This window comes from Bos indicus, chromosome 22, assembly GCF_029378745.1.
Source record: "Bos indicus isolate NIAB-ARS_2022 breed Sahiwal x Tharparkar chromosome 22, NIAB-ARS_B.indTharparkar_mat_pri_1.0, whole genome shotgun sequence".
Lineage (NCBI taxonomy): Eukaryota > Metazoa > Chordata > Mammalia > Artiodactyla > Bovidae > Bos > Bos indicus.
The window spans coordinates 7,526,633-7,552,245 of NC_091781.1; the positions used below are offsets into that span (position 1 = coordinate 7,526,633).

The 25,613-nt window shown below is 41.3% G+C and overlaps 1 protein-coding gene, 1 non-coding gene and 1 pseudogene across 6 annotated transcripts in view; 2 read left to right on the forward strand and 1 right to left on the reverse strand.

Moving 5' to 3' along the window:
• The window catches only part of FBXL2 (F-box and leucine rich repeat protein 2), an 83,268-nt gene that overhangs the window by 26,166 nt on the left and 31,489 nt on the right, over positions 1-25,613 (forward strand). For all 5 annotated transcript variants that reach the window (XR_011563204.1, XR_011563205.1, XM_070777324.1 and 2 more), the window contains exons 3-5: positions 11,967-12,021; positions 12,337-12,411; positions 18,346-18,440. Coding sequence is in view for 3 of the 5 variants with exons in the window: in XM_070777324.1 (XP_070633425.1) it covers positions 11,967-12,021; positions 12,337-12,411; positions 18,346-18,440 (225 nt within the window). In the remaining 2 variants the exon portion in view is untranslated. The remainder of the gene's footprint in view (positions 1-11,966; positions 12,022-12,336; positions 12,412-18,345; positions 18,441-25,613) is intronic.
• Positions 5,121-5,652, reverse strand: LOC109575804 (large ribosomal subunit protein eL31-like; annotated as a pseudogene).
• Positions 22,221-22,346, forward strand: LOC139178761 (U6atac minor spliceosomal RNA). The gene has a single exon (XR_011563253.1). It is a non-coding gene; the product is annotated as a U6atac minor spliceosomal RNA (small nuclear RNA).

The following is a 25,613-nucleotide window of genomic DNA, read 5'->3' on the forward strand; positions in this document are numbered from 1 at the left end:
TACACTTTGCAACACTATGGACTATAGCCCGCCAGGCTCCTCTGTCCATGAGATTATCCAAGCAAGAATGCCAGAGTGGGTTGGCATTTCCTCCTCCAGGCGAACGATCAGCCAGAATAGAAAAGAGTGTGTGCGTCCTTTTCCATGCTCTTTCCCAGTATGGTTCATCACGGGATGCTGACCGGCGTGGGCTCTGCTCTGCAGCGCGGCCTTGCTGTTTATCCGTTCTGTGTGTCTCTGTTGGCACGTGCTGACCCCACACTGCTAACCCGACCGCTCCCGCCCGTCTCCCCTGAGAACAAGCCTACTCTCTGTGTCCCCGATTCTGTCTCTGTCTCATAGATAGGTTCACTTGTGTCAGATTTTCAATTCTGCGTATGTGGTATCGTGCAGTATTTGTCTTCCTCTTTCTGACTGAGTTTGGTAGTTTGTATTTGCATCCATGTTACGGCGAATGGCGTTATTTCATTCTTTTTTATTGCTGAGCAGTATTTCTCTGTATATATGTACCACATCTTCCATATCCACGCATCTGTCAGTGGACATAATTCAAGTTGTTTTCATTTCTTGGTTGTCGTGCACAGTACTGCTGTGAGCATAGGTGTACATGTATCTTTTTTAATTACAGTTTTGTCTGGATATACGCCGAGGAGTAGGGTTGCTGGATCATGTGGTCGTTCTGTTTTTAGTTTTGTGAGGAACTTCCGTATGGTTTTCCGCCGTAGCTGCACCGGCTTACCTCTCCACCAGCAGCGTAGGAGGGTTCCGCTTTCCCACCCCTCCAGTGTTTGTTGTTTGTAGAGAAGGTGCCAGTCTTCTGTTCACCCCGTCTTTCACCTAGTTCAGCCTAAGCCTTTCTCTCCGTTCAGGACCGTGTTCACTCTTTCCTGAGTGTGTGTATAGGTTCTTTACACACTTTATAATTTCTTGTGTTTGTCCTGGACTTTATGTTGCATGACACAGTAAATCTAATCTTTAAAAAATTGAGGTTTTATATATGTATAGTTGATACAGGTGTACAATATAACAATTTGATATTTGCACGTAACTGCAAAATGATCACCACGTTAAGTCTAGTTAACATCTGTCACCACACATAGTTACAAAACTTTTTTCTTACGCTGAGAACTTTTAAGATTTACTCTCAGCAACTTTTAAATGTGGAATAGAGTATTATTACCTGTAGTTGCCATGCTGTGTATCACACTCCGTAACGCTTACTTGTAACTGAAATTTTACCTTTGACCCCGTTCACCCGTTTGGCTCACTCCTGCACCTCTGGCAACCACACATCTGTTCTCTGTATCTTTGAGATCAGGTATGTGTGTGTGTGTGTGTGTGTGTTTTAAGATCCCATACGTGAGAGAGATCATAAGGTATTTGTTTTTCTCTGTGTGAGTTATTTCACTTAGCATAATGCCCTCAAGATCTGTCTGTGTTGTCACAAATGGCAGTTTTCATTCTTTTTTATTGCTGAACAGTTTTCATATATAACGCCGCATCTCACATTTTTTATTTGTTTTACTTCTTTGGCTGTGCTGGGTCTTAGTTGCCGCACACAGAATCTCTTCTTGTTATGGCATGTGGGGTCTAGTTCCCTGACCAGGGATCAAACCTGGGCCGCCTGCACTGGGATCATGGAGTCTTAGCCACTGACCATGAGGGAAGTCCCCACATTTTTTAATTTATCGTCCATTGATAGACAGGCACTTAAGTTGCTTCTGTAGCTTAGCTGTTGTAAGTCATGCTGCAGTGAACATGGTCGGTGTGTATATCTTTGGTCCAGTCTTATGCTTTCATTTTCTCCAGACGATTATCCCCAAGTAGCACTGCTGGGTCATATGGTGATTGTATTTTGATGTTTTTGAGGAACTGCCATACTGTTGTCCACAGTGGCTGTACCAGTTTACATCCCATGACAGTGCCCAGGGTTTCCTTTTTCTCCGCCTCCTCACCGATACTTATGTCTTGCCTTTTGGATACAGCCTTTCCAGTAGGTGCGAGGTGTTACCTCACTGTGATTTTGATTTGCATGACACTGAGGACTAGTCTTGTGGAGCACCTTTTCCAAGTGCGTCTTGGCCGTTAGTGTGTCTTCTTCGGAAAAATTTCTACTTGGATCCTGTACCCATGTTTAAACTTAATTCTTTGGTTTCTTGCTGTTGGGTTGTAGGAGTTCTTTGTATATTGTGTATGGTTTGCAAATATTTTCTCCTAGTCGGTAGGTTGCCTTTTCATTTTGTTGATGGTTTCCTTTGTTGTGCAGAAGCTTTCTAGTCTGATGTAGTTCTTTTATTTCTTTTAGCTTTGGTTGTCTTTGCTTTGGGTGTCAAATCCAAAAAATCATTTCTAAGACCTCAGTCAAGAAGCTTACTGCCTATGTTTTCTTTTGGGAGTTTTATGGTTTTAGGTCTAATGTTTCAGTCTTTGATCCATTTTAGTTTTTGTGGTTATAAGACAGTGGTCCAGTTTCATTCTTTTGCATGTGGCTGTCCAGTTTTCCAAGCACCATTTATTGAAGAGGCTGCTCTTTCCCCGTTGTATATCTTGGGTCCTTTATCATAAATTAATTGACCATGTATGTATGGGTTTGTTCCTGGACTCTTTGTTGTTTCATTGATCTGTGTATCTGTTTCTATGCCAATTAGCATATATGTATGTATGTGTAGTGGGTGGGCTTGTCTTAGATATATGTAGATTATCTGTGAATGTGTACTTACAAAAGTGTATTGTGTAGGCCTATGTATGTCTGTGTGTGAGAACGTTCAGGGCAGAGAAAAAAAACTTCCAAAAACCATACTATATTTGGGAAACCTTGTAGTTTCCTCATGGCCCATGTATGTATGTATTTATGCTTATTTGAAAGTGCATGGAACTTAGCCTTTTCTTCTGAGCTTTTCCCTGCTGCTGCTGCTGCTAAGTCGCTTCAGTTGTGTCCGTCTCTGTGCGACCCCATAGACGGCAGCCCACCAGGCCCCGCCCTCCCTGGGATTCTCCAGGCAAGAACCCTGGAGTGGGTTGCCATTTCCTTCTCCAATGCATGAAAGTGAAAACTGAAAGTGAAGTTGCTCAGTTGTGTCCAAACCTTAGCGACCCCATGGGCTGCAGCCTTCCAGGCTCTTCCATTCATGGGATTTTCCAAGCAGGAGTACTGGAGTGTGGTGCCATTGCCTTCTCCGGAGCTTTTCCTTACCTAACATTTAATGATTATGCTCCCCTTTTACCAGATACTTTTCATAATCACCACTTCAGTGGCTGCTTAATATTCCATGAAGTTGATAACTAATGATTTACTTAACCTTTTTGTTGCTTTTTAAAATTGTAGGTAAAGCTGAAATAACCACTTAAAAATGTTTCTTTTGTTGAATTATTTCTTTATGGTAACTTCCTGAAATGGAATTACTGGATTAAATGAGGACATTTTTACAGCTCTTGATAAAGCCAGTGTTTCCAGAGGCTGTCACAGTTGAAAGATATATATGTTCAACATATAACTGTATAAATTTAAGTTGTACAACATGTTGATTGGGTCCATTCATATATTGTACTGTAATTGCCATTGTAGTGTTAGCTAGCACCTCTGCTGCTGCTGCTGCTGTTGCTGCTGCTAAGTCACTTCAGTTGTGTCCGTCTCTGTGCGACCCCATAGACGGCAGCCCACCAGGCCCCGCCCTCCCTGGGATTCTCCAGGCAAGAACACTGGAGTGGGTTGCCATTTCCTCCTCCAATGCATGAAAGTGAAAAGTGAAAGTGAAGTCTCTCAGTCATGTCCGACTGTTAGTGACCCCATGGACTGCAGCCCACCAGGCTCCTCCGTCCATGGGATTTTCCAGGCAAGAGTACTGGAGTGGGGTGCCATTGCCTCTCAGCAACAGTTGGAGACAATGAAAAGGCCATTTAAGCCATGTTAATTAGATCTCTAGGACTTATTTATATACTGGTTGCAAATTTGTACCCTTAAAACGAGATCTCTCCTGTTCCCCCAGCCCCAGACTCTGTAGCCGCGTCTTTTCTGAGCCTGGCTTTCCTTTGGGCCCACATGTAAGTGACACTGCACAGTGTTTGCCTGTCTCTGACTTAACTTCGCAGTGTCCTCAGAGACTGTGTTGTCACAAATGGCAAGACTTTCTTCTTTCTCATGGCTGAGCAACGTTCTGCTGTATCAGCAGGCCACGTCTTTAGCTGTGAATCCGCTGACAGGCACTTAGGATGTTCCCATGTCTCGGCTGTAGTAAATGATGCTGCAGTAAACATGGGAGTGCATACATCTCTTCAGTATCCTGTTTTCATTTCATATATTCAGAAATGGAATTGCTGGACCATATGGTAATGCTATTTAAAATGTTTCCAGGAACCTTTCATATTGTTTTCTGAGGTGGCTGAACTAAATTACTTTCCTGCCAACAGTGTACAAAGGTTCCCTTTTCCCCACATCCTCACCAACACTTGTTTTATCTTTTTGGTGACATCGGTGTACTTTTTTCTATTTTTTCTTTGTTTTCTTTTTTTGAAACAAATTTCCCTTCTAGCTTTTTAAATCCCCCTCCCCCCTTTTTTTCCTTTCTTTGGGCTAATTGTGTTTTCTTTAGCTTCCATAATTTGGACATTTAGGTCATTAATTTTCAGCTCATTTATCTAATAATAGGTAAGTTCTTTGGGCAATAGTCTCAAAGCTCTATTTTTGTTGAATTACATAAGTTTTGAAGTTTAGTGTTTTTTGTTTGTTTGTTTACTGTTCAGTTTCAAATATTTTTCAATATCTTTTATTGCTTCTTTGACTCGTATCATTTTTTCTTAAGACGTATTTTATTGTAAAGTATAATATATAGTTAGAGAACCATACAGAACACAATTATTAGACAAAGGCCATAGTAGCTATTACCTCGGTCGATAAATAGAACTTCTTCAGTCACCAGAGAAGCACGTCCATTTCCCATCCAAATCACGACTGCGTCCCTCTCCAGGAGTAGCCCTTCCTTGACTTTCACAGCTGTCACTCTGTTTCATTGCTCTGTGGATTTGTCGCCCGTGTGTGCCTCCCTGTGCTCATTTTTTAGTCTTGCCCATTTGTTTGTTTGATTTTCTTTGGTGGTTCTGTAGCTTCATTTGACAATTGGCAGTTAGTTCTCATCCACAGTAGCTGTCTCTAGACTTTAAAAAGTGGTGACAGATAACACAGTAACCAGTGTATAGAGCCTGTTTGTTGAATGTATGCAGTGTGGGACATTCCTTATTTGCTTTGGCCCAGAGAGCTTTATTGAACCTGGTGTCAACATGCACGTGTGGAGTTCCCATCTCCTTCGTGGCAAATTCCTGAGTTTCTTTGAGTGATTGAGGGTCATGCTTCTTAAGACCCATTCCATAGATGCACTTGGGAATATTGATAGTGTATCCTCTGGCCACCACCTCATTGATGGCGGACCATCAATGGCCCTGTTTTTTTCTTGTCACCCTTCTTTGTGGAAGCCATCAGACTGAGCTGGGGTTGGGAAAAAGCTAGTCTTGCCCATTTAATAAATCTTCAAGTGTCTGATAATCAACAGGTTTCTTGTCCATCTCTTTGCTGTTCCATACATCTTACCTGTTGAGTAACTTGGGTTCTTTGACATGCAGCAGTTTGCACCATCTGGGTTTCGCTAATTGCCTCCTCATGGTGCAATTTCAGCATGTTTCCTTCATTTTTATTTCTTGGAAATTGACAGCAGGATCAGAGGTTTTTTCAGATTCTGGTTCAGTCCCTTTGACTGTGTGGTGAATGCGAGACTATGTGGTGGTGTGTTCTTTTATTAGAAATCACGTAATTTCAGGTTTTCTTTTTTTGTCAGTTGCTTATATTTGTATATGCTGATTGCCTAGATTATGAACTTATTGGGGTTACAAAATGATACTCTTGATACTTTTTCTTCATTTATTAATTGGAATGCTTTTATAAAGTGTTACTTACCTTCAATTCTATTTGATTACACAGTGCTGTAGTTCATATAGGAAAGGCAGGATAATCGCTTGACATTCTTTCTCTTAATTTACCAGTTTTCAAAATAATGAAATATGTGAAGGTATGACATTTGGGAAACAAAGTATTTTCATAATTTCAAATAATCTCCCACAAGATACATATGAATTACAAGGGGGAAAATGGTAACTTTATAATAGGGCACTCTGGCAGAAATCATGACCAAATGCTCGAAGTAGGCATCACCAGTAACAGGACAAATGGACACCAGATGCCTCCTGATGTGGTTCACAAGAGCGCAGAATCACTGCTGTGGCGTTCCTAACAGCAGTGTGTAACTTGAGTGTGACCGTGAGGAAACATTAGATACACAGCAGGACTTTCTACGGAGACTGTTATGCTTCAAAAATAGCAAAGTCATGAGAGATAAAAACTGAGAAAGTGTTCCAGATTAGAAGCGACTGAAGAGACATGACAGATAAATGCAGTATGTGATCCTGGGCCAGGAAAAAAAAAAGATTTTCTTTTAAAGGCCATTAATAGGACAATTAACAGGTTTTTAAATACCATCTATAGATCATGAACTCCTTATTACCAAATTCAGACTTAAATTGAAGAAAGTAGGGAAAATCACTAGACCATTCAGGTATGACCTAAATCAAATCCCTTATGATTATACAGTGGAAGTGAGAAATAGATTTAAGGGCCTAGATCTGATAGAGTGCCTAATGAATTATGGAATGAGGTTCGTGACATTGTACAGGAGACCGGGATCAAGACCATCCCCCATGGAAAAGAAATGCAGAAAAGCAAAATGGCTATCTGAGGAGGCCTTACAAATAGCTGTGAAAAGAAGAGAAGCGAAAAGCAAAGGAGAAAAGGAAAAATATAAGCATCTGAATGCAGAGTTCCAAAGAATAGCAAGAAGAGATAAGAAAGCCTTTCTCAGTGATCAATGCAAAGAAATAGAGGAAAACAACAGAATGGGAAAGACTAGAGATCTCTTCAAGAAAATTAGAGATACCAAGGGAACATTTCATGCAAAGATGGGCACAATAAAGGACAGAAATGGTATGGACCTAACAGAAGCAGAAGATATTAAGAAGAGGTGGCAAGAATACACAGAAGAACTGTACAAAAAGATCTTCACGACCCAGATAATCACAATGGTGTGATCACTGACCTAGAGCCAGACATCCTGGAATGTGAAGTCAAGTAGGCCTTAGAAAGCATCACTACAAACAAAGCTAGTGGAGGTGATGGAATTCCAGTTGAGCTTTTTCAAATCCTGAAAGATGATGCTCTGAAAGTGCTGCACTCAATATGCCAGCAAATTTGGAAAACTCAGCAGTGGCCACAGGACTGGAAAGGTCAGTTTTCATTCCAATCCCAAAGAAAGGCAATGCCAAAGAATGCTCAAACTACCACACAATTGCACTCATCTCACATGCTAGTAAAGTAATGCTCAAAATTCTCCAAGCCAGGCTTCAGCAATATGTGAACCGTGAACTTCCTGATGTTTAAGCCGGTTTTAAAAAAGGCAGAGGAACCAGAGATCAAATTGCCAACATCCTCTGGATCATGGAAAAAGCAAGAGAGTTCCAGAAAAACATCTATTTCTGCTTTATCGACTATGCCAAAGCCTTTGAATGTGTGGATCACAATAAACTGTGGAAAATTCTGAAAGAGATGGGAATACCAGGCCACCTGATCTGCCTCTTGAGAAACCTATATGCAGGTCAGGAAGTAACAGTTAGAACTGGACATGGAACAACAGACTGGTTCCAAATAGGAAAAGGAGTCCGTCAAAGCTGTATACTGTCACCCTGCTTATTTAACTTCTATGCAGAGTGCATCATGAGAAACCCTGGGCTGGAAGAAGCACAAGCTGGAATCAAGATTGCTGGGAGAAATATCAATAACCTCAGATATGCAGAGGACACCACCCTTATGGCAGAAAGTGAAGAGGAACTAAAAAGCCTCTTGATGAAAGTGAAAGTGGAGAGTGAAAAAGTTGGCTTAGAGCTCAACATTTAGAAAACGAAGATCATGGCATCTGGTCCCATCACTTCATGGGAAATAGATGGGGAAACAGTGTCAGACTGTATTTTTTTGAGCTCCAAAATCACTGCAGATGGTGACTGCAGCCATGAAATTAAAAGACGCTTACTCCTTGGAAGGAAAGTTATGACCAACCTAGATAGCATATTGAAAAGCAGAGACATTACTTTGCCAACAAAGGTTTGTCTAGTCAAGGCTATGGTTTTTCCTGTGGTCATGTATGGATGTGAGAGTTGGACTGTGAAGAAAGCTGAGCACCGAAGAATTGATGCTTTTGAATTGTGGTGTTGGAGAAGACTCTTGAGAGTCCCTTGGACTGCAAGGAGATCCAACCAGTCCATTCTGAAGGAGATCAGCCTGGGATTTCTTTGGAAGGAATGATGCCGAAGCTGAAACTCCAGTACTTTTGCCACCTCATGTGAAGAGTTGACTCATTGGAAAAGACTCTGATGCTGGGAGGGATTGGGGGCAGGAGGAGAAGGGGACGACAGAGGATGAGATGGCTGGATGGTATCACTTACTCGACGGACGTGAGTCTCAGTGAACTCTGGGAGTTGGTGATGGACAGGGAGGCCTGGTGTGCTGCGATACATGGGGTCGCAAAGAGTCCAACATGACTGAGCAGCTGAACTGAACTGAACTGAATGAATGATTATGAGTTTGAGTAAACTCCAGGAGTTGGTGGTGGACAGGGAAGCCTGGTGTGCTGCGATTCATGGGGTTGCAAAGAGTTGGACACAACTGAGCGACTGAAATGAACTGAATGAGTGTTAAAGAATGACAGCTTTTTCAGGGTGTGAATGAGGAAAAGATGTCTTTCATTACCATTGTTGGTACTGGAGACAATCACAGCCACTTCAGTAAGGCAGGAAGAAGGATAAACGTATGATCATTGAAAAGGAAGAAAGAAAAGTTTCATTGTTCTCAAGTGTATTGATTTTGTTTGTAGAAAATCCTTAGACTATATAAAAGAATTTGTAAATATTGCTATATGCAAGTAGCATATGAAAATTAACTATATACTAGCAACAATTAGAAAATGACATTTAAAAAATTCTGTTTTAATAGTAACAACATCAAATAGCCAGGAGGAGAGAGCAAATCTAAAACTGAACAGCATCTATGTGGAGAAATACAAAAATTTCTATGAGATAGTAAGGAAGTCCTAAATAATGCAGTATATCATGTTTGTGGGTTGGAAGACTTAACCACTGTAAAATTTTATAGACCCCAGAGTGTCTATAAATCCAGCATAATCCCAGTAAAATTTTATAAATTTTTTTTGTGAAATTTGATATGCTGATTCTAAAACACAAGCAGAAATTCAAAAACTGAGAGTAGCCAAGAATAACCAAGATAATCTTGATGAAGAAAAACAAAGTTGAAGGACTAAAGTTACTGGACATCAAGATCTTTAAGTTTCATAATTAAAACAGTAGTACTCCCACAGAGGCAGACAGACCAGTGGAGCAGAAACACACCCACTCCTGTATACCCCTGTGTGTATTTATTTGTAACCAACTTGTCCTTTCAGGGCTCTCCTAACAAAGGGTGGTTATCACATTTGAGGTAGGAAGCAATTTCCAAAAAAAAAAGTTTTGAAATTGTTCTTAGTTACTTTGTGTATTTAAGTAGATAGGAACTATCTTTTCATGGAAGCAAGCCCAAGTTTTCATTTAAAAAATGGAAAATGTTAGGTTTTGAAGTTTGATGCAAATTGAGTATTTAACCTCTTCTTTATAACTCTTACCCCTTGAGCTAACTCTGTTTCTGTTGCCAGTGTTCCAGGCTCTGTCATTCAGGGCATTCATTTTCTTCACTGAAACGTGATTCAGGAATTTGGCCTACTGGGCAGTTGGGAGTTGTAGCATGCCTGCGTGTGCAAATGCAGCTACATGTGATGGTGGTGTGGGAGGATAGGGTAAAGAGTGAAGGCCGTCTGCTTCTCCATCAGCAGCTGCAGTGCTGGGCAGTGTAAACTTGTGTTCGCGCTGTTGGCTCTCACCTGCGTCTGAATGAGCATCTTGTGTGAGTTAGTGTGAGTCTAGCTTTTATAGATGCAGTCTCCATACAGCATGCTTGCTCAGCATAGGCTGCCTCATCTGCTGAGCAGTTGAAGAGCATCCAGCCTAATCCTGCGGGAACAGTAGCTGTAGCTTTGTGTAGTGTCACGGCCATGGGCTATCAAGCTGCACTGCTGCTGCTGCTGCTGCTGCTGCTAAGTTGCGTCATTCGTGTCCGACTCTGTGCGACCCCATAGACGGCAGCTACATGGGTTCAAATTCTGGCTCTGCTCTATCTGTGTGGCCTTGGAGGTGCTCAGTGTTCTTATGTGTAAAGTGGAGAGCATAATAGCACCTCACAGCAGTGTTGTGACAATTAAATGACTAATGTAAGCAGTGGCTAGCATATAATTTTCAAGCACACAGTTATCAGTGTTGTTATTATAACTGAGAGGTGGTGGAGTGTGTGGTCTCCAAGGTGGCATGTTGCTGAGGAATGTTTTCAAGGGAAAGTGAGCTAACCCCTTTCTACCTTCAGCTTGTAGTTCAGAAGGGATGCTGCTGTGAAACACGATCCTTCTGTAGCGTCCCCATGCCTCTCTGTCTGGTCCTTGGCCTTTCAGTGGGCTCATGATCAGTTGCGGCTCACTGGGGAATGGTCATAGGGCACAGAACACAGACATTTGAGTTGGTGGGGCAAGACATATCACATGGAAGCAATGTATTATAGGTGTACAGACACCCTGAAATATGTTTATTATATGTGTGTGTATATTTGGTACATGTTTTCCCCACCAGCATTTTCCTGTGTACAAAGTTCCATGGAGTCTTTTAAGATTAACGCAGCCCTTATGCTTCTCTCCTTTGCTTTTCACTAGAAAATGATAGGAATCTGCATAGTAGAACAGTATCTGCACCGTCACAAGCCCTGTGGTGCTGCTCGTGGGTGCTTTATTGTAGGCGCAGTGCTCTGGTGGTTTGTGGGTCTACTGTCTTCCCCAAGCCTGTGGATTTTCAACTCACCGCTGATTGTTACCTTTGAAGAATTTTGAAGAACTTTACAGGTGGCTGTTTGCCATCTCTCTTTCCTCCCCGTTCCACACACACAGGCACAGACTGTCCTAGTTAACTTCCGGTGCTGTGGGGATCGAGACCCTGTTGAACCTGACTGCGTCGCCATTCACTCTTCCTCTCCCAGGAAAGCTGCTCTTTGTCTTCAGCTGTTCCTGCTGAGCGCTGAGACACATGCAGCTATTATCCTGCGCTGTCCTCAGCAGCTCAGCTCTGCTGCCATAGTGTCAGGCGCTCTCTCCAACCCTGCCACGCTGACAGTGTCCACTAGGTTTTAGGTTACTTCTCTCTTCTTTTCTTTTTCCCTGCCTTTCCTGTCTTCTGTAGCTTCTTGGCTTTTGCTCAGGAAAAACTGGTCATTTATAGACCTTTCCAGGTAACGAGCTCCATCTTTCTGCCCTGTGAACAAATACATAAAAAGCAAGTGGGTTTTATCGTGGAGCTTTTCTTGGCCATACTGTTTGAGCCTCAGGCACCTGAGCCTGTTTGGTGCGTCTCCTACCAAAAGGGGAGTTTGCACTTGTGTTAGGGGCTTACTCTCACTAGGCTCAGTGTCTGGCAGGTGAGATTGGTCTTTGAATAGAACAAGGTATGATCTACTGTCCCATGTCTGTGATTTAGAACAAGAGAAATAAAAGTTTAATGAGTTCTGGTTTAAGGAAATTTGTGTAATGTTTCTATAACAACTTTGGAATGTGCAAACATTTAATATTTCACAATAGCGAGGTAAAATTATAGTGCTCTTGTATATTATGAATTGAGAAATCTTGAAAAAGTTATTAATATGCAGATGGCACACTAGATTTTATCTTTCAACTATAGATATTCTAAAATGTTAATACCATCTCACTTTTGTGCTTTTTCCCCTTTCTTCCTAGAATATTTTCCTTCTTGGATATAGTAACCTTGTGCCGATGTGCACAGATTTCCAAGGTAGGGTATTAACCAGATTTGTAATCAAGAAATAATCATGTAAAGTAATTAGCCTCCAATTAAAAGAAATAGAAAAAGGAATAAATTTTTAAAAAGAATCAAGTTTTGTTAGAATGAGGATAAGTTTTCACTCAAACAGTTAAACGTTAAAATATCATCTTTTATATTTAACATAACGGTATTATCATAATTTCACATTTTATTATTGACTTCATATCTATCAAGAATAAATTTTGGAAATAGAAAAGTTGAATCAAGACTTTAACAATCTCAATAAATTTATCTTTTTCACCCTAATCCTTCCTAACCTCCCAGGCCTGGAACATCTTAGCCCTGGATGGAAGCAACTGGCAAAGAATAGACCTTTTCAACTTTCAAACAGATGTAGAGGTAAGTTAGCCTGCTTTAGACTAAAGATTTTTTTTAAAGATGAGTCAGCTGCTCACTCTTTCCTGCCCTTTAATTTACCGCGTTTAGATTGAATATTACGCCGCCAAGGTGGGATAGAGAAGAAGAACACCTGGGAGGTATTTGCATACTTCAGACCAAAATTCTGCTTGTGCTTCACTCTTTGCTTTATCAGTGACAGAATTTTACTTCACCCCTTATTCGTGTTTACAGTCTGAGCTTTACCACGCAGCTTTCCAAAGCCTCACACCTGTATCGTTAAAACTTGGTTCAGTGCTTTAGTCTTCGGAGACTCTTGACAAGTATTTATTGACCTGAGAACTCCGCTGAGAATTCTAATTCAGCACTAGGAATGGAGAAATGGCAGAGGCATGAGCCCAGGAGGGAGGCTGGAGACGGAGATGTCCCTCCAGCTCAGCCTCCTAAGGCATGTACTCTCTCAGTGCCTTGGTTTTATTGTTTACAAAGTAAGGAAGGGAAATAATCTTTATAATTCCAGGATCGTGGTGTATTTACCTGGAAATATGTAAATGTCTTCATTTAAGAATGGTAAACCACCTGGAGAAGGAAATGGCACCCCACTCCAGTATTCGTGCTTGGAAAATCCCATGGACAGAGGAGCCCGGTGGGCTGTAGACCATGGGGTCATGAAAGAGTTGGACGTCACTTAGCGACTAAGGGACTAAACAGCAGCACTATTCAGTACTGCTTATTCCCCCACTTGAGAGCTCGGTGCTTGTGAAATTCTTAGGCAATAGCAGTTAGATATTTTCCTGCTTAATTTGAATACAGTTGAGCCTTTCTAGAATTGGGAGTTCTAATTTGTGTCAAAGTAACCAAATATGGAATGTAAAAAGATATGCAGAGCTCCCTGGGTTAAAGATTTAACCTGGCAAATGGTTAGTAATATAATGTCACTTTTCTTCTGAGTCCTTTGATTATATCTGCCAGTTAAACTAATAAAGAAGCTATTAATAAGCTATTAATAAAAAAAAAGAATGGTAAACCAGATCAAATGGGAAAATTTTTCTTAAAACAACTGTAATATTAACTACGCATTTCTAACCAAAAAGAAACAGGGCAGTAATAAACAGTACTACACATAGTGACTGTCTAGAGTACTATTTTAAGGGTCTGGAGATGCTGAAGTTTTATTATCTGCCTATTGTTAGTAAAACCTTACTGATTTCTAGTTTAGCCAACTCAGTGTAGTGGAATTGTGTTTTAAATCAGTTGCTCATGTAGCGTGTTCACATGTTTTTATTATATATTTTGTATCTTTTTTAATGGATAAGGAAATATGTTTAACAGGAAGATAGTGTTACCAAGAACTAATGGCCAGATGTGGAGGCCCGTCACCTCCTTCTCTGGTCACTTGCTGCTTGCCTGTCTTCTTTGTGGGTGTTCAGTCGCTCAGTCGTGTCTGACTCTTTGCGACCCCATGGGCTGCAGCATGCCAGGCTTCCCTGTCCTTCACCACCTCCCGGAGTTTGCTCAGACTCGTGTCCATCGAGTGAGTGATGCCTGTCCTGGAGCCATCTAACCCAGTGAAGCGGACGCCGCTGCAGGAGGCAGGGCTGAGCTCAAGGTTGACCACACTCGGCCTCCACACAGGTTGCTGTGCTCTGAGCTTGGCAGCGGGCAGGGGCCTCAGGCTTTCCCAGGCTCCCTGGAAAGATAAACTCTTGTTCTTGGCTTGAACTCTGTTCCCTGAGTCAGGAATTGTTTAAAACTCCTTCCAGACTTAATGATTACAATAGAGCCCCTCCCAAACATGCTGACATATATTTCCCCTTCGAACTGATAATCTATAGAGCTTTGTTCATTGTGTTTACTTAGCGATGTTGAGGACAATATTAAATTCTAAAAATTGTCATTTCTTCTGGGCAAAGGAGAGTCTTTGTTTTAAAAAAAAAAAATTGTAAGCATTTTTTTCCTGTGGGGTTTTTTTTTTAATTATCTCTTCAGTTTTCTTTGATTTTTCCAAGCTACAATTTTTTGGAAGGCACATAAAAAGCTTTTCAATTCAGATATTAAAAAAATACTATTTCAGGACTTCCCTGGCAGTCCAGTGGTTAAGACTCTGTGCACCCAATGCAGTTCCCTGGTTGGGGAACTAATATCCTGCATGCCACACAGTGTGCCAAGGAAAAAAATGCTATTTCACGTAAATATCACTACCTTGTACATTATTTGGTCTCACTATTTTAGCTGACTGCAGCTGTGTAAACGCATTGCAGAAATACTTGAGTACTTCCACTAAAGTGAAAGTGTTAATTGCTCAGTCGTGTCTGACTCTTTGCAACCCCATGGGCTGTAGCCCACCAGGCTCCTCTGTCCATGGGATTCTCCAGGCAAGAACACTGGCGTGGGGTGCCATGCCCTTCTCCATGGGATCTTCCCGACCCAGGGGTTGAAACCAGGTCTCCCGCACCAGGAAAGCCCCACTTCTACTAAAGAGACCAGGTCATGGCTCACCACACGTGTAGAGAGCTACCTGTGAAGAATATAGTCTAACACTAATTAGTCCCCCCTTTGGGCTACCACTCGGAATCCAGGTTGGCTTCTAAATCAAGTATGGAGCCTCCCGTAGACAAATAACCTAGGTCCTTCGCTCCTAGGTCAGTCAGCGAAGAATCTGCCTGCAATGTAGGAGACCCGGGTTTGATTCTTGGGTCGGAAAGATCCTCTGGAGAAGTGAATGGCAACCCACTCTAGTATTCTGGCCTGGAGAATCCCATGGACAGAGGAGCCTGGCGGGCTAGAGTCCATGGGGTCGCAAGAGTCGGACACAACTTAGCAACTAAATCACCAATGATGGACGCTAATAGGACCTCTGGGTGGTCACCCTGGGAAGCATCCCATGGATAAACTCATGGTCTCAGATTCATTTGTTTGGAACAAAAGTGGATCTGTTGAGAGGAGAGAGAAAGTGCCAAGGAGCAGGACTGGTATACTGAGTATTTACCGTGTGCCGGGTACTCTTCTAAGTACTTTCTGTGTATTAATTACTTTAGCCTTCTCAGAAACACAAATGGCAGAAACTGAGGCACAAAAAGTTTGAGTAACTTACCCAAGGTCACTCACCTAGTAAGAAGGGAGAGAGTAGATACTGTGAACAGTGGGCTTCATGGTTTGAGTCTCAGAGAAAAGGCAGAGATTGATCTCAGAATGGCGCGTGCAGCTGGGGGTGTGCACCGGGCCTCTCCCTGAGCATCGCTGTCTCCTGAGTAAGTCTCGCTTCCCTGACGTTCAGGCATTTCCCATGCCTTTGAAAGCTGAACATTTTGTTGTCTTCATGGTTATTAAGAGTCTGTGAGGCCAAAAATGAGAAATAACCAAATAGTCTTATCTGAAAGTCGTAAGTCCAAGGGCTCCTCTGTTAGGCCTTATTTTTCTGTAACGCCTTTCTTTCTGAAATGCTTACCTATAGCATACTCTCTATGTTACACAGTGTCGCTGACTGGAATTTGCATTTGAAAAGGATTTGCTTATTTTTTTTCTCTTATTTAGAAACAGTGCAACAGAAAATTCTGAATGTAATTTTTTAAATTCCAATATAAAAACTTCTACTCCATAGAAGGAAGAATAGGAAGTGTGTATAAGTGTGACTAACTTGAAATGGAGAAAATAGAATGATGTGCTTTATTTGTAGACATTGGTGTGGAGCTATTTTTGCAGTTTTATTCAATATTAGATATTTATCTTGGATTTTCAACTCATAATCTTTTTTTTTTTCCCTGCCACTGACAAATTTATTTTAAAAGTCTCTGGAGTTTTGGTTCAAAAACTAATTATTAACATAGATAGGACTCAAGAAAGCATAGATAAAGCCACCAGCAAGATCAGAATTTGGATTTTCAGCTTAAGTTGTTAGCCAGTCTGTGTGAATCTTGCTTCTATAATACTGTGGTTTGATGTGTCCTGGTGGACTCTTAGGGCTTGGAGTTCAGTGTCAAGATAGCTGCTTTGTAAAGTAAGGATGACGGTATTACAAATGAAACAAAATGCCTTCTCAGTGTTTCCTCCCTTGTGGGTGTGGTTATCATGCAGAGGACACGGCTCTTAGAGTCACAAAGACTTGATATAAACCCCAGCTCTGCTGTTCAGTGAAGTGTAATGGCAATGTAACCATTTACTTTATTTATTTGCAAAATGAAGATATTGAATCCACCCTGTATTAGTCTGGATTGTCCAGAAAAACAGAGCCAATAAGATTTTGTGTGTGTATATAGAAACAGACATAGAGATTCCTTATGAGGAATTGGGTCATGTGATGATGGAGGCTGAGAAGTTCCCAGATGTGTGGTCCGCAAGCTGCAGGCCCAGGAGAGCTGTAGCTCCAGTCCAAGTCAGAAGGCCTGTGAGCCAGCAGAGCCAGTGTGTGAATTCCAGTCTGAAAGCTGGCAGGTTCGAGACCCAAGAGGAGTTGATGTTTCAGCCCAGGTCCAAAGGCCAGAAAAGAGCAATGTCTGGCTCAGCCGTCAGGCAGGAGATCTCTCTCAGTCAGCCCTTTTTGCTCTGTTCACCGCTGCTGGGAAGGACAATCTGCTTTACTCAGCCTGCTGATTCCGATGCTAATCTCATCCAGAAACCCTTACAGACAACAACACCCAGAATGATGTTTGGCCAAGTCACAGACTGGCTGTCTGTGACCCAGTCATGTTGACCATGACATTAATCATCATGAGTTCACCCCTTGTCAACTTGCACCCATAGGCATGTCCTTAAACCATACTTAATCTCCACATAAAGACAGTACGCACTCATGATTCCGCCTACTGTGATTCAGCTATCCAGTGTACAACCAAAAACATGCTTAAGCCCCTCCTCAGAAGCAGAGGCAAAGTCCTAGAGTGATACTCATTCTTGCTGACGCTCGGCGCCTTCAGCACGTGAATGCAGAATTGAAAGAACTTTACTATGATACAAAGTCAGTACATCTCATATCACACAGAAAGGGGAAAAGACAGGAAAGACAGAAAAATATTTGTTCTGTACACACACAGTCATAACAAAATAGGGAGAAAGTACAGCCATTACAGTCCTAATCTCTATAACTGCTCACGTGGTCAGACTTGGCACTTACAGCTACCTTCTGCCACACATTCTGCATTCTTTCTGTCTTCAGCAAGCCCCTCAGCTGGTCGTGGTTCCTTACTTGGTGGACTGACCCAAACTGCCATTCCCAAAGCCATGAATAGTCCTCTTTGGACTGGCTTCAGTTTCCCGTTGACTTTAATCCTAGGGCATATTAATACTGAGAGACATCCCAAGGGATTTCCTGTATTTCAGACATTCTCTTCCTTAGTTCATGGAAGAGTAGTCACTAGCACAGTTATTGTGAATATTAAATGAGCCTTAACAGATACAAGAAAGTATTAAAATCATGCCTGAAAAAGTGGAAGTGTTTAATCAGTGTTCTCATATATCTGCCCGTACCCAGTCAAAGTTACCTTTTCAAAGCAAATGTGTTTAAATAGGGGATTGCTGAGAAGAAAGAGGGGTAGCTTTTAGGTTGCATTTTCATATTTTTAGAGTAGTACTGTTTAGCTTAAATAGATTTTCTTTTTTTTTTAAGCAATGTTGTTTTAGATCTCTGCCCAGCAGCCAGTGTTGCCATAGCTGGCCTCAAAAAGCCTTTAGAATTTGTGGAGTAGCCGTGAGCCCTGGCTCAGGGAGGCCTACCTCCAAGAGAGTGTGTAATTTTTAAAAAGACTTAATGTTTTAACTGAAAACGTTTTTTCAGTGCTTGCAGTCCCTTTATACGCTAGGAGCAGAAGTGGGGTGTTGGAAGAATGTTCTAAAATATCGTCTGTTACACCTGGAAATACATATTTAGTTCCTAAACTTCAGGTTATTTTGCTGTTAGATAAGCAGCATGAATAAGATTTTTTCCAACTTTCTCCATTGAAGGGTCGAGTGGTGGAAAACATCTCAAAGCGATGTGGTGGGTTCCTGAGGAAGCTGAGCTTGCGAGGGTGTATTGGCGTTGGCGATTCCTCCTTGAAGTAAGTCAGTCCACTGTGACTCAGTCTGTCATGGCAGCTTTTAGCTGGCATTCTCATCAGCAAAAATAAGCCAGGCATATTATTTGCTTTTCTTCTGTTGGAATCTTCCTATGTAACTTGCATAGAGTAATGAGAATATCATGATTTTGGAGCCAGCAGGCCTGAACTAGAAACCAAGAGCTCCAGTGTGGTCAGAGGTGTGGCCGTGGGGCAGGCTACTTCACTTTGCCGTCAGTTCTCTCATCTGTAAAGAGGAGGCAGTTACAGCTCCTTCATGGGAATGTCATAGGTGTCAAGTAACATGTACACGGTACCAGGCATGTAATCATATTAGTTCACTTCGCTTCTCTTCGTCACTTTCCCATCTTCCTAGGTGCCTTCTCAGAATCATGGCTACCTTGTTGTATGCTGCTGCTGCTGCTAAGTCGCTTCAGTCATGTCTGACTCTGTGCGACCCCATAGACGGCAGCCCACCAGGCTCCCCCATCCCTGGGATTCTCCAGGCAAGAACACTGGAGTGGGTTGCCATTTCCTTCTCCAATGCATGAAAGTGAAAAGTGAAAGTGAAGTCGCTCAGTCGTGTCTGACTCTTGGTGACCCCATGGACTGCAGCCTACCAGGCTCCTCCATCCATGGGATTCTCCAGGCAAGAGTACTGGAGTGGGGTGCCATTGCCTTCTTTTCCACCTTGTTGTATAAATTATACTAATTAACAAAATAATTCTTTCAAAAACTTCTTTACCATAACCTGGGATTTTGCTTACCTGTAATGAGATATGGTTATCACATTCACTTTATTCTCATTAGCAATATACCCATCCAGCCAAATGCTTGCCCACCTCTTCCTGGATAGCCGTTATTTATTGGAAATGTTATTTCTCCACTGTCAAGGACACGTGCTTTGAGCTTTTTTGAGACAGGACGTAATTAAACCTGTATGTCTTTACCCTTGTGGCCGCTGGTGGTGTTTGAGGTTGGCTAAATTAGGACACACACACTGCCCCTTAGAATCTGGGAATGGTCTTTGCCTCTTGGAAGCTTAACCATACCATAGCATAGTCAATCACAGACCTCCAGTGAGAATGTACAGTGCGTAGTGATTACAAATACTAGAATTTGTAATTGAAACATCTGCTGCACCATTGGAAGAAAATCAATTCATGATATCTTCTAAGGATCAAAACACTTCGTCTGTGTTTTAGAACACAGAGGTGGGTTTTTTATTGTTAATCAGAAAATTCAGATCATCAGAAAAATTGTGTGCTTCTTCAAAGGCTTTGTAAACCAGTGGAATAGATTGAGTCTGTTTTAACAGGAAGCTTAAATATATTTTAGCCACCTGATGTGAAGAGCTGACTCATTTGAAAAGACCCTGATGTTGGAAAAGATTGAAAACAGGAGGAGAAGGGGACAACAGAGGATGAGATGGTTAGATGGCATCACTGACTCAATGGACATGAGTTTGGGTGAACTCCGGGAGTTGGTGGTGGATAGGGAGGCCTGGTGTGCTGTGGTTCACGGGTCGCAAAGAGTCAGACACGACAGAGCGACTAAACTGAACTAAATGTACCAAATAGGTCCTAAGATAACTTAGACCAGAAAACATAAATCTGATCGTGTTTCCACTAAAGAAACTAAAAGTGAAGATGTGGATTGTCTGTGGGGACGTCAAAGAAACACATTCTCCTCTTGGCACTTGGAATAGAGCCATGGGTAACAAAACTCCTGTAAGGCTAAGAATGTTACTGGTTTACCATGAATTTTAGAGCAGAAATCTGTGTCAGTATCTATATAAATTGTTAACGTGTGAGGCCAGATCACTGTGAGAAATAATGATAAACATAATCAAAGGATCCTGACTGGAGGAGAGTTTTGTTATGCTGTCAGGGTTTGGTTGAAAGCACCTAGCACAGCCTTGGCCTCTGTCCTGCCCTCACCTGTGTGTTCTTGCTGTGGCACGAGGGGTGCGGTTTGTTTACAAGTGTTGGTTGAGCTTGTGCTATACCAAGTACTGATTGAGGCACTGGAGATACAGTAGTAATTATAGTAGATTGAAATTTGATTCTAATGGGTCTTGTGTATCTGTTCTCTGTAACTCCTGCTCCATCATTAGATACGAAGTCCTGTTGATTTTAAATATTGAGATGTAATTGCACTACAATGAACTGTGCATCTTTAAAGTATACAGTTTGATGTAGTGTAGATTATGCATATACCCATGAAACTAGCATTGTAATCAAGATAATGAATGTGTTCATGTCCCACAGAGTTTTCCTCATGTGCCTTTGTCATCCCCTTCCTCCCAGCCCTTCTCTACTTCAGCTCTAGGAAGCCCCGATCTGCTTTCTGTCACTGTAGGTTAGCTTGCTTTTTCTAGAATTTTGTATTTTACAGCATGCACTCCTTTTTGCCTGGCCTCTTTAACTTGATTGTTTTTGAGAGTCACCCATGTTGTTACGTGTGTCGGTAAGTTTTCATTTGTTTTTATTGATAGGGAGTGGTCCACTGTATGGCATATAATGCATTTTATTCATTCATCTGTTTATGGACATTTGGGTTTTTCCAGTTTTCACCCATTACACGTAAGGCTATCATAAAGGTTTTCATGCAAGATGCATGCCATCATTTTTCTTAGGAGTAGAATGGAGTAGATCATTTGATAGGTGTGTGTTTCACTTTTTAAGAAACTTCCAAAATGTTTCTCGAAAAATTGTACCATTTTACATTCCCGCCAGAAGTGTATGATGCTTCCAGTTCCGCTAAGTCTTTGCCAACACTTGGTGGGTCAGTCTTTGTCATTTTAGCCACTCCTATGGATGTGGACAGTGGTATCTCATTGTGGTTTTAGTTTGCATTTCTGTAATGACTAATGCTGTTAAGTGTCTTTTTATGTGATTTTTGCTCTCCATTTATTTTCTTTGCTGAAATGTCTGTTCTAATATTTGGTTGGTTGGTTGTTTTGCCTTTTTTTTTTTTTTCCGTTAGATTGTTTATTGTCTTACCATTGAATTTTGGGCGTTCTTAATATGTTCTGAATATAAATCCTTTATCAGATATGTTTTGCAAATTTTTTTCCCCAGTCTGTGGCTTACCTTTGTATTCTTTAACTGTCTTTTGAAGTTTTTCATTTTGAGGTAGGTCAGTTTATCAGTATTTTTCTTATGAATCATGCTTTTGGTATTACATATGAGATCTTTGCCTAACTCAAGGCCTTAAAGGTTTTCTCATATGTTTCTAGAAGTTCTGTAGTTTAGGTCTGTGATCCATTTTGACATGGTTTTTTGTGTATGGTGTGAGGTTTAGGTTGATACTCATGTTTTATCTGTGACATTCAGTTCTTAGCACCATGTGTTGAAATGACCACCCATTTCCCACCAAATTGCCTCTTACAGTTTTGTTAAAAATTATTTGTCCAAATAATTACGGAACTATTTCTGTACTCTCAGTATTTCCCATTGATCGAATTGCCTATCTTTACAGCAGACGCACTGTCTTGATAACTATAGCTTTATAATAAGTCTTGAAATCAGGCTTTCTTAGTCCTTGAACTTAATTATCTTTCAAACTTGTTTTAGCTGTACTAGGTTAGTGGCATTTCCATACAAATTATGGACCCATCTCGTCAATTTCTACAAAAAAGCTTGCTGGGATCCTGATTAGGATGATGGTGAATCCATAGATCAATTTGCAGAGACTTGACATCTTAGAAGTACTTAGCCTTTCAACCCATAAGCCTGGCTTATCTCTCCTTATATTTAGGTGTTTTTAAAATTTCCCTCAGTGTTGTATGAAAGTAGAGAAGGTTAGCACTCCCCTTGACAAGGATGGAAGAGGCTCTCGGGCCTGACAACACGCATGTGGTTAAGGCATTGCCACCTACTTCGTGGCATCTCACCACTGTTTTTGAGTGAAGTAAGCCAGAAGGAAAAACACCAATACAGTTTACTAATGCATATATATGGAATTTAGAAAGATGGTAACAATAACCCTGTGTACGAGACAGCAAAAGAGACACTGATGTATAGAACAGTCTTCTGGACTCTGTGGGAGAGGGAGAGGGTGGGAAGATTTGGGAGAATGGCATTGAAACATGTAAAATATCATGTATGAAACGAGATGCCAGTCCAGGTTCGATGCACGATACTGGATGCTTGGGGCTAGTGCACTGGGACGACCCAGAGGGATGGTATGGGGAGGAAGGAGGGAGGAAGGTTCAGGATGGGGAACACATGTATACCTGTGGCGGATTCATTTTGATATTTGGCAAAACTAATTATGTAAAGTTTAAAAAATAAAATTAAATTAAAAAAAATAAAATAAAATAAAATTTCCTTCAGTATGTTATGGAGTTTTCAGTGTACAAATTGTGCACATCTTTTGTCTATGTATCCATAAGTGTTATGACATATTATTGTAAATGACATTTTAAATTCAAATTTTGATCATTCATTGTTGGAAATAGAAATATAATTGATTTTTAAACATTTTTTCCATTAAAAAAAAATGTTGTTTACTTATTTGGCCACACTGGATCTTAGCGGAAGTGTGTGGGGCCTGTTAGTTGCCGTATGTGAACTGTTACACGTCATGCCACCACGTAGGGTCTAGTAGTTCTCTGACCAGGACTCGAACTCCAGCCTCTGCATTGGGAACATGGAGTCGTAGCCACTACACCACCAGGGAAGTCCTCGAAATATGATTGATTTTTGTACATTAATCTTTTATCCTGCAACCTGAATAGATTCACATTAGTTTTAGTAGTTTTCTTTGTTGATTACTTTGGATTTTCTTTGTAGACAGTCATGCTGCCTATAAATGAAGATAGTTTTTTTTTTCTTTTTACGGAAGATTCATTTATTTATTTATGGCTGCGCTGGGTCTTTGTTGCTGCATGCGGCTTCTCTCTAGTTGCAGAGTGGGGGCTCCTCTTCTTTGCAGTGCCAGGCTTCTGGCTGCAGTGGCCTCTCTTGTGGCGTGCAGGCCCTAGGGCGTTCAGGCTTCACTCCTTGCAGCGCATAGCCTCAGTAGTTGCAGCTTGCAGGCTCAGGAAGCGCTGGCTCGGTAGTTGTAGCGCCCAGACTTCTTTGCTCCATGGCATGTGGGATCTTCCTGGACCAGGGATCGAACCTTTGTCCCCTGTGTTGGTAGGTGAATTTGAAAATAATTTTTCTTGTTTTTCAATCAGTGCATTTTCTTTTTTTTTTTTTTAATTTTATTGGATTATAATTGATTTACAATATTGTGTTAGTTTCAAGTGTGTGGGAAAGTGATTCAGTTATACCTGCATTCATTCATTTTCAGATTCTTTACACATCAGATCAGATCAGATCAGTCGCTCAGTCGTGTCCAACTCTTTGCGACCCCATGAATCGCAGCACGCCAGGCCTCCCTGTCCATCACCAACTCCCGGAGTTCACTCAGACTCATGTCCATCGAGTCAGTGATGCCATCCAGCCATCTCATCCTCTGTCGTCCCCTTCTCCTCCTGCCCCCAATCCCTCCCAGCATCAGAGTCTTTTCCATTGAGTCAGCTCTTTACATGAGGTGGCCAAAGTACTGGAGTTTCAGCTTTCGCATCATTCCTTCCAAAGAAATCCCAGGGCTAATCTCCTTCAGAATGGACTGGTTGGATCTCCTTGCAGTCCAAGGGACTCTCAAGAGTCTTCTCCAACACCACAGTTCAAAAGCATCAATTCTTCGGCGCTCAGCCTTCTTCACAGTCCAACTCTCACATCCATACATGACCACAGGAAAAACCATAGCCTTGACTAGACGAACCTTTGTTGGCAAAGTAATGTCTCTGCTTTTGAAGATGCTATCTAGGTTGGTCATAACTTTCCTTCCAAGGAGTAAGCGTCTTTTAATTTCATGGCTGCAGTCACCATCTAATGAGTAGAATTCCATGTTACACAGTAATTCTTATTGGTTATCTATTTTATATATAGTAGTGTGTGTGTATGTTAATCCCAAGCTTTTAATTTATCCCTCTCTCCCACATTTCCCCTTTGGTAACCGTAACTTTGTTTTTGAAATCTGTGAGTCTTTCTGTTTTGTAAATAAGTTCCTTTGTATCCTTTTTTTTTTTAGGTAGATTCCATAAATGAGTGAACACATGTGATATTTACCTTTCTCTGTCTATCTTACTTCACTTAGTGTGATAATCTATAAGTCCATCCATGTTGCTGAAAATGGCATTATTTCATTCTTTTTTATGGCTGAGTAACGTTTCATTATATAGATACACTACATTGTCTTTATTCCACTGTCAGTGGACATTTAAGTGGCTTCCATTTCTTAGCTATGGTAAATAGCACTGTGATGAACATTGGGGTCCATGTATCTTTTCAAATTATGGTTTTCCCATACATAGAGTGGGAATAGGATTATTGAGTCACATGGTAGTTCCATTTTTAGTTTTTTAAGGAACCTCCATACTCCACACTCATCTCCTTTAGTAATTGTGCCAGTTTGTATTCCCACCAACAGTGTAGATTCCCTTTTCTCCATACCCTCTCCAGCATTTATTGTTTGTAGACTTTGTTTATACCGGCCATTCTGACCAGTGTGAGGTGGTACCTTGTTGTAGTTCTGATTTGCATTTCTCTGATGGTTAGTGATCCAAAGAAGAAATTGCCAACATCTGTTGGATCTTAGAAAAAGCAAGAGAGTTCCAGAAAAACATCTACTTCTGCCTTATTGACTAAGGCCTTTGACTGTGTGGATCACAACAAACTGGAAATTTCTTCAAGAGATGGGAATACCAGACCATCTTACCTGCCTCCTGAGAAATCTGTGTGCAGGTCAAGAAGCAACAGTTAGAACTGGACTAGGAACAACAGACTGATTCCAAATTGGGAAAGGAGTACATCAAGGCTGTATATTGTCACCCTGCTTATTTAATTTATATGCAGAGTACATCATGTGAAATGCCAGGCTGGTTGAAGCACAAGCTAGAATCAAGATTGCCAGGAGAACTATCAATAACCTCATATATGCAGATGACACCACCCTTATGGCAGAAAACGAAGAAGAACTGAAGAGCCTCTTGATGAAAGTGAAAGAGGAGAGTGAAAAAGTTGGCTTGAAACTCAGCATTCAGAAAACTAAGATCATGGCATCCAGTTCCATCACTTCATGGCAAATAGATGGGGAAACAATGGAAACAGTGAGAGA